The sequence below is a fragment of the Polypterus senegalus genome, chromosome 10 (genome assembly GCF_016835505.1).
Source record: "Polypterus senegalus isolate Bchr_013 chromosome 10, ASM1683550v1, whole genome shotgun sequence".
NCBI classification, from domain to species: domain Eukaryota; kingdom Metazoa; phylum Chordata; class Cladistia; order Polypteriformes; family Polypteridae; genus Polypterus; species Polypterus senegalus.
In genome coordinates this window covers 171,592,459-171,607,727 of record NC_053163.1, presented here as the reverse complement: position 1 = coordinate 171,607,727, position 15,269 = coordinate 171,592,459, and the positions used below count along the sequence as shown (strand labels likewise).

At 40.0% G+C, this 15,269-nt stretch overlaps 1 protein-coding gene across 3 annotated transcripts; it reads left to right on the top strand.

The window, feature by feature from the left end:
* The first annotated feature begins 1,354 nt into the window (after window positions 1-1,354).
* Window positions 1,355-14,407, top strand: pgap4 (post-GPI attachment to proteins GalNAc transferase 4). 3 transcript variants are annotated; one of them, XM_039767500.1, is made up of 3 exons: window positions 1,358-1,455; window positions 9,259-9,383; window positions 12,799-14,407. In XM_039767500.1, exon 3 carries the CDS (start codon window positions 12,938-12,940, stop codon window positions 14,117-14,119), a length of 1,182 nt encoding a protein of 393 aa, XP_039623434.1. In that variant the 5' UTR covers window positions 1,358-1,455; window positions 9,259-9,383; window positions 12,799-12,937; the 3' UTR covers window positions 14,120-14,407. The 3 variants fall into 3 exon arrangements, with proteins under 3 accessions (XP_039623433.1, XP_039623434.1, XP_039623435.1); XM_039767499.1 differs by lacking the exon at window positions 9,259-9,383 and having other exon boundaries at window positions 1,355-1,455; XM_039767501.1 differs by lacking the exons at window positions 1,358-1,455; window positions 9,259-9,383 and adding an exon at window positions 1,907-2,240.
* The last annotated feature ends 862 nt before the right edge of the window (window positions 14,408-15,269 follow it).

Genomic DNA, 15,269 nt, shown 5'->3' with positions numbered 1-15,269 from the left:
CTCAAAGAGTTCCATTTTTCTCTCATCAGACCAGAGAATCTTTTCCCTCATGCTCCCAGAGTCCTTTAAACTGTCATGTACCTTTTACTCAAGAGTGGCTTCCGTCAAGCCACTCCAACATAAATGCCTGTTTGATGGAGTGCTATTGAGATGATGAGATGGTTGTCCTTCCAACATGTTGTCCCATCTCAGCAGAGGATTTCTGAAGGTCAGTTGGAGTGACCATTGAGTTCTTGGTCATCTCCTTTTTATCTCAGTTACTCAGTTTGGCCAGACAGCCAACTCTAGGAAAACTCCTTGTAGTTTCATATTTCTTCTGTTTCACAATTATTGAGGCCACTGTGCTGCTGGGAACACTCATATACACAAATGTTTTTTATCCCCATGCCTTGATCTATGCCTCACCCCAATTTAACCATGGAGGTTTACAGAGAGTTCCAGGAACTTCATGACTTGGCTTTTGTCCTGACATGCAGTGTTCAATGTGTGCCTTTCTAAGCAATGTCCATTCAATTCAGTTTGCCACAGTCGGACTCCAATCAAGTTCTAGACACATCTAAAGGCGAATTAAAGCAAGCAAGGAAGCACCTAAGCACAATTTAGAGTGCTGTAGCAAAAGGTCTGAATAATCATAGAACTGAGAGGTTTTGATGTTTAATAAATTTGCAAATTTACTTAAAAACATATTAACCCTTTCCTATGGGTTTTTATTGTAGATTGGTGCACAAAAAAATGGTAAATTTGTTCTTTTAAAAATTAAATCTACAACACAATAAAGTATAAGAATCTGAATACTTTCTAAATAAACTATGTAGCCTTTGTGGCATGGTACTTTCTGCTCTGTGCTGCATTGAAATTTGCTTGGTCAAAGGTGAATGGCTTCCCTGGAAACACAAGGTTGCTGTAGAGATAGCACATCTAAGAATTTGCAGCAGTAGTCATATTCCATTTTTATTTACACCTCATGTTTTAATTTAAACAAGTATCGTTTTATTACCATGTCACTGTCAGAACAAAGGTGAACTTCATTGTGTGTACTGGAAATGACAAATAATTAACTTGACTGGACTGTTTTATGACAGCCATTGTCATAACCGAGGGACTGAAAACATTCGCTCCAGCAGTAGTTTTATACCCGTTTTAAACGGCTTTCTTAACGTTCATCACGATACTTAACTTATTGCCCATTTGCTATTAAACTTTCAGAATCAAACTAACGATGAAACGCGCTTTACCGCGATACTACCACATGTATGTTGTCAGCGGTCCAGTTCAAACCACACCCCTTATTGGAATGACGGCTTTGGATTGGTTGGGCTCGAAAGCGGAAGAGTAGCGTAAGACTCTTCGCCGATACAGGGAGTGAGAAGGGACATGCCAGACGACTGCAGATAGCACCAAGTGAACTAGTATATGATTCTGTAAAGCACGTAGGAGCCATGTTTTTCGATAAAGGTAACATTGTTTTTCTGTTTTTAAACATCACCTGTCCTTATAAAAAGAACATCATCCATTTAAGAAGACTGAAATCAATTGTTCTTCCTGTTTGAGGATGTTGTTGTGTTTTTTTTTCTCTTGCATAACTGAATGTGATTTGTGATTGATTGATTGATAGATGGCGAGGTGTAGCGGAGGGAGGGGGGCACATTTTTAAGAAAGCACTTTTCAAAGTACACGCTGGTTACTAAGTGGATTATGTGTTAAAGTGAGACAGGTGACTATTTAGACTTTAGAGATGACAGAGTGCTTCCTTTTCTCCGCCTTCTGAAGACTATCGGATCTTGTCATCAAGCGACTGTCGCAATCCCTATGTGGTGGGGTAGTACTGGTTTCTTAATTTATGCAAGCATAAATGTTTGACATGAATATAAAATCGTGTCACCAGGAAATAAATGTACAATAAAAAGATCGGTTTATTTAAAGATTTAAATAAACGTCTTTAAAAAAGATTCAAAACAGCTGTCCTTATTTGGGTGAGGAATGTGCCAATCTCTCTCTGTGGGCAGGTACGGTACACACACGCAACTGAGCTGAGCGCGACCGTTAAGTGTTATCAGAACTTTAGGAAGTCAGGATTATTTAAATTGCAGAATTCTTCCATAAACATTGCCAAGATACTTGGCACAGTCCTTTTATTGAAGACCGCTCAACCTCCATTCCTGGATTCTTGATGTCAAGAGCTGAGATCATCAGTCTGTGGCCACTGAGCTGTTATTTGCCTCTTCTGCCATATTTTAATGGTGAGTTCTTGTGCCAGTTCATTGTATTTGTGTCGTTTAGAGCACAGCATTTAAATTCAGGGCTTTCTTTTTGTTTTTTTGTTAAGATCAGTTAGTGAGTTTATAGTTTGTTTCTGTCTGAATGTCAGGGTCAGGCTGACAACAGGAGTCTATTATAAGAACTCTGTGTGTGTGTGTGTTCAACTTGTTTAACAAAATAGTTATTTATTTAGCACATTTTGTGTTCATGTGAATTAATTATGAACGCTTTGTAATCACTTAAGTATTTTTTTGCCTTCTGCCTTCTTGTAATGCCCAGTTTTGCCCACAGCTGGCATACTCTTCTTGAACCCCGGAGATCAATAGTTATGGACGGGGCAAATAAGGGCACACTGCTTTTTGCAATCACCATTGAAACACTGGCAGTTCACTGTCGAAATGCTTGTGACATAAAAGGGATTAACAGAGAAGGATTTGAGCAGAAAATGTCACTGTATGTAGATGATATGGTACGGTATATATCAGATCCACAAAATACTGAGCCTGAAATCCTAACAGCACTAACAGAATTTCAAATGATTTCTGGTTTCAGAATTAATTTGAATAAATGTGAGCTCTTTCCAGTGAATTCTCAAGCATACAATATTATATTGGACATCTTCCCTTTTATCAGCCCAGATCAGTCCAAAGCAAACATAAAGCTCTTTATCAACAACATTTTGCTATCTGATTGGAAAAACTTAAGCAAGACTTGCATAGATGGACTACCCTTCATTTCACTTTAGCCAGAAGAATTAACATTGTCAAGATGAATATCCATCCATCCATTATCCAACCCGCTGAATCCGAACACAGGGTCACGGGGGTCTGCTGGAGCCAATCCCAGGGCACAAGGCAGGAACAAATCCTGGGCAGGGTGCCAACCCTCCGCAGAACACACACAAAACACACCCACACACCAAGGCCAATTTAGAGTCGCCAATCCACCTAACCTGCATGTCTTTGGACTGTGGGAGGAAACCCACGCAGACACGGGGAGAACATGCAAACTCCACACAGGGAGGACCCAGGAAGCGAACCTGGGTCTCCTAACTGCGAGGCAGCAGCGCTACCACTGCGCCACCGTGCTGCAAGATGAATATCCTTCCTAAGCTTTTTCTATTTCAAAGCATTCTAATATACATCAGCAAATCATTTTATAAGAAGTTATATTCAATCACAACCTAATTTAATTCAAAACACCCAAAGGGTGACCCTACAACGACCTAAGGCAGAAGTTGGCATGGCTCTTCCTAACTTTGTTTTATTACTGGCTGGCAAATATACAAACTATAAAAACCTGGACATTGACACAAATATATGAACATCTGCAGGCCTGGTCCACAATAAAAAAAATAAAATCTTGCAGCCCTTCTTTCTATTCCTTGCTTTGTACCCCAGTAAATACAAGATATTGCCAATATACTAATAACCCAGTTGTGTTTCATCCACTCAGAATATGGAACCAATGCAGGAAGTACTTTAAGACAGAGAAGCTTTTATCTGTGGCATCTCTGCACGATAACCACCGTCGTCCTCCCTCTCAAACGTACAGAGCTTTCAATGTCTGGAAAACATTCATGATTAAATCACTTAGAGATCTGTACATAGACAATGTCTTTGCAGCCTATGAACAATTACACTTCGAATTTAACTTTCCAGCAACACATTTCTTTCACTACCTTCAAATTAGAAACTTTGTTAAACAAAACTTGCCCGACTTTCCTCACCTACCTCATACTTCTACTCCAGAAATATTCTTGATCAGTCTTGAGGACTCAGACAGCATTTCTCTAACATATAAAAACATTTTAAAATCCCTCCCTTTTTAAAGATCCCAGAGTACGGTGGGAAAAGGATCTCTCACTCAACATTTCGGAAAAGGAATGGACGGCAGTCATGCACAGAATTCACTCGAGCTCCATATGTGCAAAGCATACAATTATTCAACTCAAAATTATATATCAAGCACACCTGACTCACTTAAAATTATCCAAAATGTTTCCAGGATGTGATCCAACCTGCAAATGCTGCAATCGAGCCCCAGCCTCACTAGGTCACATGTTTTGGGCCTGCACAATATTAACATCATTCTGGACCAAAATCTTTAAATGACGTTCAGACAGCCTTGGGGTCACAGCCTCTCAATTAACAGCTATGATTGGTGGGCTTAAAGTGGAAAAGGACAAACAAACTGTATCTATCTAATTACCTTTACTACACTATTGGCACGTAGACTTATCTTACTCAACAGGAAGAATCCTAACTCACCTCTTCTAAGTCAGTGGATAACCAATGTTATATATTACTTGAAACTGGACCAAATTAAATACTCACTTAGTGGATCTATGAAAAACTTTTATAAACCACGACAGGATCTAATTAATAATACTTTAGAGTAAGCATTTAAATAGAGGAAGCAGATTCTCTTCCCTTTTTTACTCTAGTTACTTACTTATCTTTTCTACTATTTAAGTTTCACTATGTTGGCCCAGCTCTCTTTCTCATGGATAGGGGTTGACGTTTTGTAAAATTTGACTTGCTTGTATGGAATGTTGTTTGATTTTAATAAATTCAATAAAATGTTTAAAAGAAAAATGAGGACCCATATAACCACAAGAGTAGATGCAAATGTGCAGATATGCAAATTTCCTTTGAGATAAATACAGTTTATCTAATCTAATCCAAAATGTTTTTTTATTAACAGAGTACAAAAACACCAAAGATAAAAGTACAGTGCAAACCTTTTTTTTTTTAAAAATAAATAAATAAATTAATTAATAATCCTTAGTAAAAACGATGTCTCTGTGGAGGCTAAAAATTCAAAAAAAATAAATCCATACAGGTTAAAATCCATGATAAAAATACTGTCAAGGTTCGTTCATTACAATCCTTATGAGCATCTGTTCTTCCTTCTAAAACTGACTTCCCCATTGCTTACCCTTTTCAGTCCCCCCAACAAGTCAACCCTTTTTATCGAGTTTGTGTCCTCAGTGTATGCGAGGTCCCTGTGAGCCCTGCTTGTTTCTCCTGCTGCCACCTCTTAGCTTTCAGTTGGAGCCCACTCACAGAAACTGGTCGCTATAGGTTCTCTCCTCCAACTTAATATAACTGTTTATTACTGCCAGAAGACTATTGTCTCCGTCCTTCCAACGGTGTGTTTCTTCTTCACCTTCTTGTTTTCCCTGGTTTGGTACTCTGAGAGCACTCCTTGTATTATTGCTGATGTGCCTTTTGAATCTTATTATAGCAAAGAAAGATGTAGCTGTCAATATATTGTACCGGTATGTTTAGTTTAAGGGGCGGCACGGTGGCGTAGTGGGTAGCGCTGCTGCTACCCACTTCCCAGGTCCTCCCTACGTGGAGTTTGCATGTTCTCCCCATGTCTGCGTGGGTTTCCTCCCACAGTCCAAAGACATGCAGGTTAGGTGTATTGGCGGTCCTAAATTGTCCCTAGTGTGTGTGTGTGTGTCCTGTGGTGGGCTGGCGCCCTGCCCGGGGTTTGTTTCCTGCCTTGCACCCTGTGTTGGCTAGGATTGGCTCCAGCAGACCCCCTTGAACCTGTAGTTAGGATATAGCGGGTTGGATAATGGATGGATGGATGTTTAGTTTATAAACCCTCCTTAGTACTTTATTCACTATACCCTCATTTACATCTTACACGTCTTATTATCCCCACAGACTGCTCAGTCTCACGCTACAAATCATACCAACAAACAAAGGGAAAGAGTAAATATATAACCATCTCATTCTTATTCTAAGCACACAATCCTGCACCTTAATTAGAGCTACCACTTAAAATGAAAAAAATAATTAGTCTTTGTAGCTCTGTTTTTTTGTAACAGAATATATTGGAATATAAAGAGAAGCTGCCAGTTTGTATGTAAGAAGTTCTTCTGAACAAGTAAGTATAATTCTGCGACCACAAATATCCATGCTGAAATTTGAAAAAAAAGTATGTTAATTCCTTCCTGAGACCTTGATCCAGCACTCCAATATTACACTCCACAGATCAAGTTTATTTTACTATGCTAAAATGATGGCAGCTTTAAACCATGGAGTTTCAGTCCTGCATGGTTACTGTTTTTTTTTACTGAAGCTTGCATGTTCTGCCTTTGTCCCTTTGGATATTTCCCTACATGTCTCCAATTTTCCACCTATACACCAAAGATAAATTGAATGGCTACTCTAAACTGACCCATAAGGGTGTATGGGTACAAGTGTGAACATGGACTCATACCTAATCCATTTTAGGGTTATGGTGGACCAAAGCCTATCCTAGAAACATCAGGTTGCAGGCAAATCAATTGCAGGTACAACTTCTATATAAAAGACCAATATAAAATTTTCAATTAGTCTGATATGCATGCCCTTCCAATATATTAGAAACCTAGAGTACTCTGGGAAAAAAACATATACAGAGCATAGGAGAATGTATATACTCCACATATACAACCACTGGGCTCAGGATTCAATCTCAAGATGCTGGATCTGTGAGGCAGACAGTACTTTGGAAATGTGAAACTGTGCTAGAAAATCATCAGTCATTTGTGTCGTTTAACATCCCCCAACGATTTCTAGTCATGCATTGTGACATTGGCTGGTGACAAGATAAACAGCTGTAGTCATCAAGTTTGACATTGCTGCTGATTAAAAGTCAAATAATGTGACATCAGCTTAAGAAAGGCTTTCTTATCCCAAACTAAACCCAATATTGCTTACCCAACTTTCTTTAGAATTCAGAATCACTATGTACACTGAGCACTTTCTGTTTCATTTTGAGCCACTCAGTTACATTGTAATCAGAACTTCATGAAAAGGTCCATATCTGGATCTTGTACACATTTTAATATTAAAGAGTGGATTTCATGCTTCTCCAGAAACAAATTTAGTGAGCTTGTTCTGGAAAATGTCCTGCATTTTACATAGGCGGAACAGGTGATGGCTTGTAGTTCATTTAAGGGAATATACCGTATATACTCGTATTTAAGTTCTCTCGCGGATAAGTCGGGACTTGATTTTACTGTACAATGTCCGGTCTTTTATAATGTCATTCGTATAAATCAAATGCAGAAAACTCACGCTTTTTGTCCCAAGAGATTATGATATGCTAACGCCCACCTAAGAGAGTAACCCTGAAGCACAAAGCCTTTTTTTCAAAGTATTGTGCCTACGTGACCACACAGTAATAATACCCAAACTATTCCGAAGGGACTTTTGCACTGTTTGTGTTTTTTGTATCTCCTACCCTCATACACCTTTTATCGTAAGAGCATCCCTTATCTACGATGGAGCATTCGATCAGAAGAAAATATGAAGCTGGTTTTAAATTAAGTCATTGAAGTGGTGAAAGAAATTGGTAACTGTGCTGCTGCAACAAAATTTGAGAAACTGGTGCGAGATTGGATGGAGCAAAAAAAAAATAAAATTAAGTGTCGTATTTTTGAACGGGCGTATAAGTCAGGGTCTGATTTTATGATCTTTTTTTCGGGTTTCAAGACCCGACTTATACGCGATTATACGGTATCTGTAATATTGGAAACAAAGACCTCTCTCTACTGTGACAGGATTAATTTTTCTTGATGATCATATATAAAATTTATATTTGTGTGTGTGTGTTTTTTGGTGATTCATTTAAGAAAATAATCGGAAGAAGCTAAATTTATTCTTCAGTCCAGTTCGTACATTATCCAATCATTCAACATTCATCTGCTCTTTATCTTTTCTTCTTTATGCCATTCAGGCCCACTCTGCTATTCCATTGTTTAATCTTCTGTGCCTTTGTTCCCCATCTCTCATCTCTTTATCTTGTTTACCACACTTCTGGCACAAGTTGTTTGAAGGCACAATCTTGATTCTATTGTTTTTTTTTCTTTTGTCTTTTATTGTTGAAAACTTTTTTTACTTCTTTATCTCATATATATCTTATCCTACGTTTCTCATTTTTAAATACGATTGGGTTAGCTTGGCCATTCTGACATCTCCTTTGTCAGCATTTTTTTTGTTTTTTGTCTTTTCGAAATGTGCCACCAAGTTGAAAATTCTTCAACATACTTATAGTCAGGGCCTAAGCTTGGCACTCATCATGGCTTGCCATTCATTCGGTCATCACGTTCGGGAATCCATCCCCCTAACAAAAGTGGCGATCAACCCTTGACAGGACAACAGTGCATCGCAGAACACACTCAAGCATACACCTGTACCTGCTTATGCAGGGCAAAGTTAACAGTTTGGATATGAAAAGGAAAGTGGAGTGCATGGAGGAACATCCTCATCAACTACACAAACTGCAGAGAATGTGCCTGGGTCCAAGATTTGAACCCAAGATTCTGGAGCTTTGAGGCAGCAACTGTCTGAATGTAAACTTCCACTACAGAATATTTTTTCAAAAATTTTCTCAAAATGATTTTTTGGGGCAAATCTTCTTGCACAAAGAATGTCTGGAATAGTCTAGAAGTTATTCTTAGTAGAAAGGATATGTTGCTCATTGTTTTACCTGATTTGTTTTATTTTCAAACGGTTAGGGTCTGCGGTGAGCTGGCGCCCTGCCCGGGGTTTGCTTCCTGCCTTGCGCCCTGTGTTGGCTGGGATTGGCACCAGCAGACCCCTGTGACCCTGTAGTTAGGATATAGTAGGTTGGATAATGGATGGTTAGGGTTAGGTGTGCTTCTTACTTCTTAGTGCTATATCATATGCTGTGTTCACCATATGTGGTATATATGGAGTTTCCAAGTTGGACATTTCATGTGAGCAACCTAAAAACTCCAAGCTCCAAGTCAGGCAGTTCATAAGTCACAAAGCTACCCAAGTTCTTTGAGCTGTGACGTAAGTTGTTACCTTTCACCTTAGTTAATGGTGTAAAATGAAAAAAATATAACCTTGCTCAGCCAGAAGTGCCATTTTGTGGTTGTACTTAATTTGGAGTGAAGTGATGCATTACGTGTGCTCTTTATTTCACTGAAACATAACAGCTTATCTTTAATTGCTTTTTTCTTTGCAGACCAAGTAACAAATCCACAGCAACTCGCGTTACTCTGAAAAATCTGACTGGAAATCCCTGTGAAGACATTCAAGTAGTACAGGGTGAAATGTCACAAATGGAAACTCCAAATAGTCCAGTGACAGGTGAATGCAGCAAAACAAAGTAGCAGGACTTCTGCAGACAAAACGTGAGATGTGCCTTATAGTGTCCTGATAAGAAGAGTAATTGAGTGCTGACATTTTGAACAAAGACTTGATAACTACATTCTGTGAAGCAATTGTCAGATTTTCACTGCACTATCAGGAGTTTTAGCACCACATATTTTAGCACATACACATAAATGGGAAAAGGTGACTAACCTGGTTAAGGCAGAAACCTGGTTTCTTAAAAGTCCACCTTTAAATGTGCAAGTAGTGTTTTGGAAATTTCCTTTTTGGCAAAATACTCTCAACGTCATTTAATTGAGCAAAAAAAAAAAAAATGTAAACGTCATCATCGTCCACAGTGGATCCTAAAACAATCCTGAGATCATTTTATGTTTTTTTTAAATATGTTTAGTCCTTCATGTGCTCTGAAGTGAGTAACCTTCCTTCCTCTTTTTTACATCCTCAACCTGGTATGAACACCGGTTGCTGCGTCTCCATTTCACACTATTTCAACATATCTACAGCCAGTAGCTGGATTCAAAATCAACTGACATGTTATTAATATGTTTCTGTTACCGGTTTGCACATGGCACAGTCTTCTGTTTGACAGTGTGATTGAGCTCTGCAGAGGAGTGGTACACAAAAAACCACCACAGGATCACAAATTAGGACCCAATCGTGACCTCAGCACCATACTAGTTAGAATGGAATGAGGGTTTTTTTCTTTTACCAGTGGCTGGAGTGCCAGTCCTGAAATCAACCCCTGAGGTTTACCTGCAGTTTGGAGGACCTGCTTATAGGGTTGGATGTTAGGTTAATGTCATATCCCGGATGGCACAGTTGCAGGCTAAGGACCTTGCTCAAGGGGCCAATGGCGTGGAAACATTTCTGGCATTTGTTTGATTTGAACTGGCATCCTTCTGATTGCCAGCATACATCCCTAACCTCAGAGCCACCACTCCGCCCAGTACTGCTGCAATAGCAATCCAGGTATTTTTACTTTAGGTTACACTTTATTTTAAAATCTAATTTGACTACTTAACGCATGTTACTTTTTACACATTACTGATGTCAAGATTGTGCTGCTGAGCTTAGCACTGCACATTTAGTTCATCAACAAAAATTTAGCAATTTCTGAAATACTGTGACAGATTATTTTAACCTGGAGAAGGTATAATGCATTTGCTTTAGGAAATATATCTTGTGGAAACTTCTACCAAGCTAACACATGCCCAGGCTAAATGGAGTGCAACAGACATGTGCAGGCTACAAAACGTATCAACAGTATTAATACAGTCTAAATACTGCATATCTATTTTTGTTATTTTATTTTGTTATGTTTTGCAGCATGGTTGGTAGACTTATTTGAACTGATGACAGACATCCATTACGTGTAGAACTAAAGTTCAGTAAATCAGGAAGGATCGTCGCTTTGAAAACCCACACAAATCACTCCAGGAACTTTTTTCTTCCTAGTGCCATACGACTTTTCAATAAGAAATATCGGAGATAATGATTAAGGTTGTGGTGGGCTGGCCTGCCCGGGGTTTGTTTCCTGCCTTGCGCCCTGTGTTGGCTGGGATTGGCTCCAGCAGACCCCCGTGTAGTTAGGATATAGCAGGTTGGAAAATGGATGGATGGATGATTAAGGTTTTGATTTATCATCCTGTAACCTTTTTTTTGTGTATTATCTAACTGCCTTACCTTAACCTCTCTTGTTTCTGTTTGTCTGTTTTATTTCATCCATCCATCCATTTTCCAACCCGCTGAATCCGAACACAGGGTCACGGGGGTCTGCTGGAGCCAATCCCAGCCAACACAGGGCACAAGGCAGGGACCAATCCCAGGCAGGGCGCCAACCCACCACAGCTGTTTTATTTCATTCTGTCTGTTATTAGATGCAACTGAGAAGGCAAATTTAATGTTTTCTTGTGTAAACATGACTAAAGAAAGAAACCTTAAACCTTATTATATCCATTATTGCCAATTACTAAATTTTCTATTTTCTCTCTATTTAGTTTGAGAAAATCACAACTCATCCATTTGTTAACACAAGTGAGACATTGTATCAGTGAATCAAGAGTGTTTAGTTACCTAAACTAAAGTGGTGCCGTATATATTTATATATTAGATGAGACAGTTTCATTTGGATAGTGCCAATAGATACCCATTAACTGCTTTAGCCACAAAGAGGCGCCCGTGACCTGGGTATCAGTTCAGCTTTAAAAAGCCTTCGCCTGTGTGTGTGTGTGGGTGGGTGTGTATGAAGTAGATTTAAAACAGCTCCTCTGTTTTTGAGGGCTTAACCTTACATTTTTTCAGCTGAATCTGTTAATCTCTAGGTTTAAGTTCAGGTAGACTTTATTAACCCAGAGGGAAATATCTGTGTAGGAGGAATGTGCAAACATAAAATGGCCCCATTGAAAGAAAAAACAGGCCAGGAGACAGACGTTTATATTATTTTTTTCTATTTGGAAAACACAGGTAGGAATCCTACAGGTAATAATGTTTAATGTTAAAAATATACTGTAATAATTTAGAGGTCTCCTTGAGCCACTAGAACTTCAAATGAATATAGCACTGGGAATAAAAGTGTTTTTAAATGTCACATTTTTGATTTCTGATGGCCTAAGAGGAGATTTGTAGATGTGGTGAGAGAGGACATGCAGGTGATGGATATAACAGAGTGAGATGCAGAGGACAGGAAGATATGGAAAAGGATGATTCACTGTGGCAACCCCTAGCAGGAGCTGCCAGAAGAAGAAAAAGATGGCAGCAATTGCACCTTGGGAAACAGAGGAAGGCTACTGTTTGACAGAATTAAGCTGGCATTTTTTTTAACCTGCTTGTTCTCTGTTTATAGGGAGTGGTGTCTATCTACTGTGAAACAAACTGATGATGTTCATTGCCGACCCCCAACCCACAAGGAACATGATGGGGCAGTGGAAAAAGTGATTTATAATTGAATAATCAATTGTTATTTTATCTTGTACCATACATTGCTCAGTTCATAATAATAATTCTTTATAGATATATTTTGCTTTTCTCACTACTCAAAGCTCTTTACATAGTGACAGACAGACGTTACTAGATAGATAAGTTCATGTAAATATCCGAGAAGTCTGTACACATAAAGGACGATTCTGGTATTCCTCCCTGATAATTTTCATGCCAAAAACCTGAACGTGCCCTACAGTAGACTTACCCCTCGCACCCCATGAACCTAAGTGGAATTAAGTCGGTTCAGGAAATGGATGAATGGAAAGATAAATTTACTATACATAACATAACACCAATGTAAGTGTATTTTCATGGCAACTCGGGGGCTAAAATTGGAACGTGGAAGCCGACATTGCCTTTGAACTTTTATACTTTTTGCTAAAAATCTCTTGTGACCTCTCTTGCTTCACAGATCTGCACTGAAGACTTATTCCCAAAGAAACATCCTGCAAGATCCTGGTACTGTCTTTTTCACCTGAACGTCATATCAAGAAGATTTCAAATGGCTGGACCTTGAGCTATCAGTGGAAACTTGAGGACTGAGGAACTTAATGGGGCTACAAATGAAAGCCTTTCTGCGACACCACTGCCGTCGTTCAAGTCCTCTGCTTCACATCCTGGGCTTGTCTTCTCTTACTTTTTTAGTGATCTTTCCGTTGTTATGTCACAGACTTTTGTACTCATACTATTTCTTTAAGTTTCTATATTTGAAATCTATGAGTCATGAAGCATTGCAGGCCAGTTTAGCAAGAGGACAGACGGCCCTGCATTACTGGCAGTCCTTTAATGGAACCCCACAACTTCTGCCAGTGGAGCCAGTCAGTCCCCAGCTCCTGGTAACCATTGTAACAGCTGCACGACCAACAGAGGGCGTTCAGTATCACTATGTGCTGCAGGTGGCAGAGCTGCTTGACCGTGCCTTAATGGAGTGTGGCGGGTGTGCGGAGGTACTTTTGTGCAATGTGGAAGAGGAGCCAGAGAAAAACGAGGATGTAGCCTTGCTTAAAAAACGATTCCCCATGGTCGAGCGATTCAAGGATCTTGAAGGGCAGGCCTCAACAGCATGGAACACGTTTGAGAAGGAGAAGCAGGACTACGTCTACTGCCTAAAGCGCAGCTTGGAAACCTTCAATCCCCAAAACGTGCTGCTCTTGGAGGATGACGCTGCCCCACTGCAGGACTTCTTTCCGGTGGTCCAAAATCTAATCTCACGGAGCTTTTACTCCAACACACTTTATGTGAAGCTCTTTCATCCAGAACGGCTACACCGCTACTGGAATCCTGAACCTTACAGGATACTCGAGTGGATAGGCCTGGGCATGAGTGGAGCTTCGGTTTTATGTGCGCTGTATAAAAGACTGATAGGATTTTCACCCAAGATGTTGCCTTTCCTCTTTTTATTTTTTATGCTGTACACGATGGCAGCTGCTGAGCTTTTTGGGAGGCACTACTTGCTGGAACTGCGCAGGCTGTCCCCTCAGCTCTATGCGGTGTCCCCTGCGACCGAGTGCTGCACCCCTGCCATGCTGTTTCCACACTTTTCTGCGAGGCGTGTAATGCACTATCTCAATGAGCTGACATGCAAGCCAGGCTTTGCTAAAGATATCGCCCTGTATGACAGCCTCCAAAAAAACCAAAGCGAACGAGCTCACAGTGTAGAGCCCAATCTCGTCCAGCATATCGGAGCCTTTTCATCGGTAAGGTTCACCCACTCAGAGCCCAGACTTCTGTAGCGCGGAACCCCGACCTGCTCCTTGAATGCAAGTTAGGAGTTGTGCTCAGATTATTAAGAAGCTCCTTTGAACATCACTACTTCACCAAGTGGCCAAGACTCGAGGGATCCAAATGTGTGGCTTTCCAACCCGTCCGTCGACTTTAAGGGGGGAGCACCATCAGTGCCTGTTGTTTCCTAAAAATTTCAAAGCAAATTCTGCCATGCTGCAGGATGACATGTAATATGAATTTTAGCTCATTGATTTCTTCATCTGCCATATTAATAAAAAATGATTGCCTTATGATTGTATAAATTTCAGTAAGCTTTTCTTGTCCTTTTAAAAAAGCATTGTGAAATGATGACAGTGGCTGGAGTGCCAATCCTGAAATCAACCCCTGAGGTTTACCTGCAGTTTGAAGGACCTGCTTATAGGGTTGGATGTTAGGTTAATGTAATACTCTGGATGGCACAGTTGCAGGTTAAGGACCTTGCTCAAGGGGCCAATGGCGTGGAAACATTTGTGGGATTTGAACTGGCATCCTTCAGAAGGATGCCAGCACAGATCCTTAGCCTCAGTGTCACCACTCTGCCCAGTACTGCTGCAATAGCAATGCAGGTATTTTTATTTTAGGTTACACTTTATTTTAAAACCTAATTCGACTACGTAACATGTTACGTTTTACACATCGCTCTACTACTGTCAAGATTGTGCTGCTGAGCCTAGCACTGCACATCAACATAAATTTAGCAATTTCTGAAATACTGTGACCCCCTTTTTTACATCCTCAACCTGTTATGAACACCAGTTGCTGCGTCTCCATTTCACACTATTTCAACATATCTACAGCCAGTAGCTGGATTCAAAATCAACTGACATGTTATTAATATGTTTCTGTTACCGGTTTGCACATGGCACAGTCTTCTGCTTGACAGTGTGATTGAGTTCTGCAGAGGAGTGGTACACAACAAACCACCACAGGATCACAAATTAGGACCCAATCGTGACCTCAGCACCATACTAGTTAGAATTAAATGAGGGGTTTTTTTTTTTCTTCTACCAGTGGCTGGAGTGCCAATCCTGAAATCAACCCCTGAGGTTTACCTGCAGTTTGGAGGACCTGCTTATAGGGTTGGATGTTAGGTTAATGTCATACCCCGGATGGCACAGT

Bases quoted from the DNA above. Each gene is read 5' to 3' on its own strand.
- pgap4 (XM_039767499.1), top strand. From the start codon at position 12,938: ATGGGGCTACAAATGAAAGCCTTTCTGCGACACCACTGCCGTCGTTCA.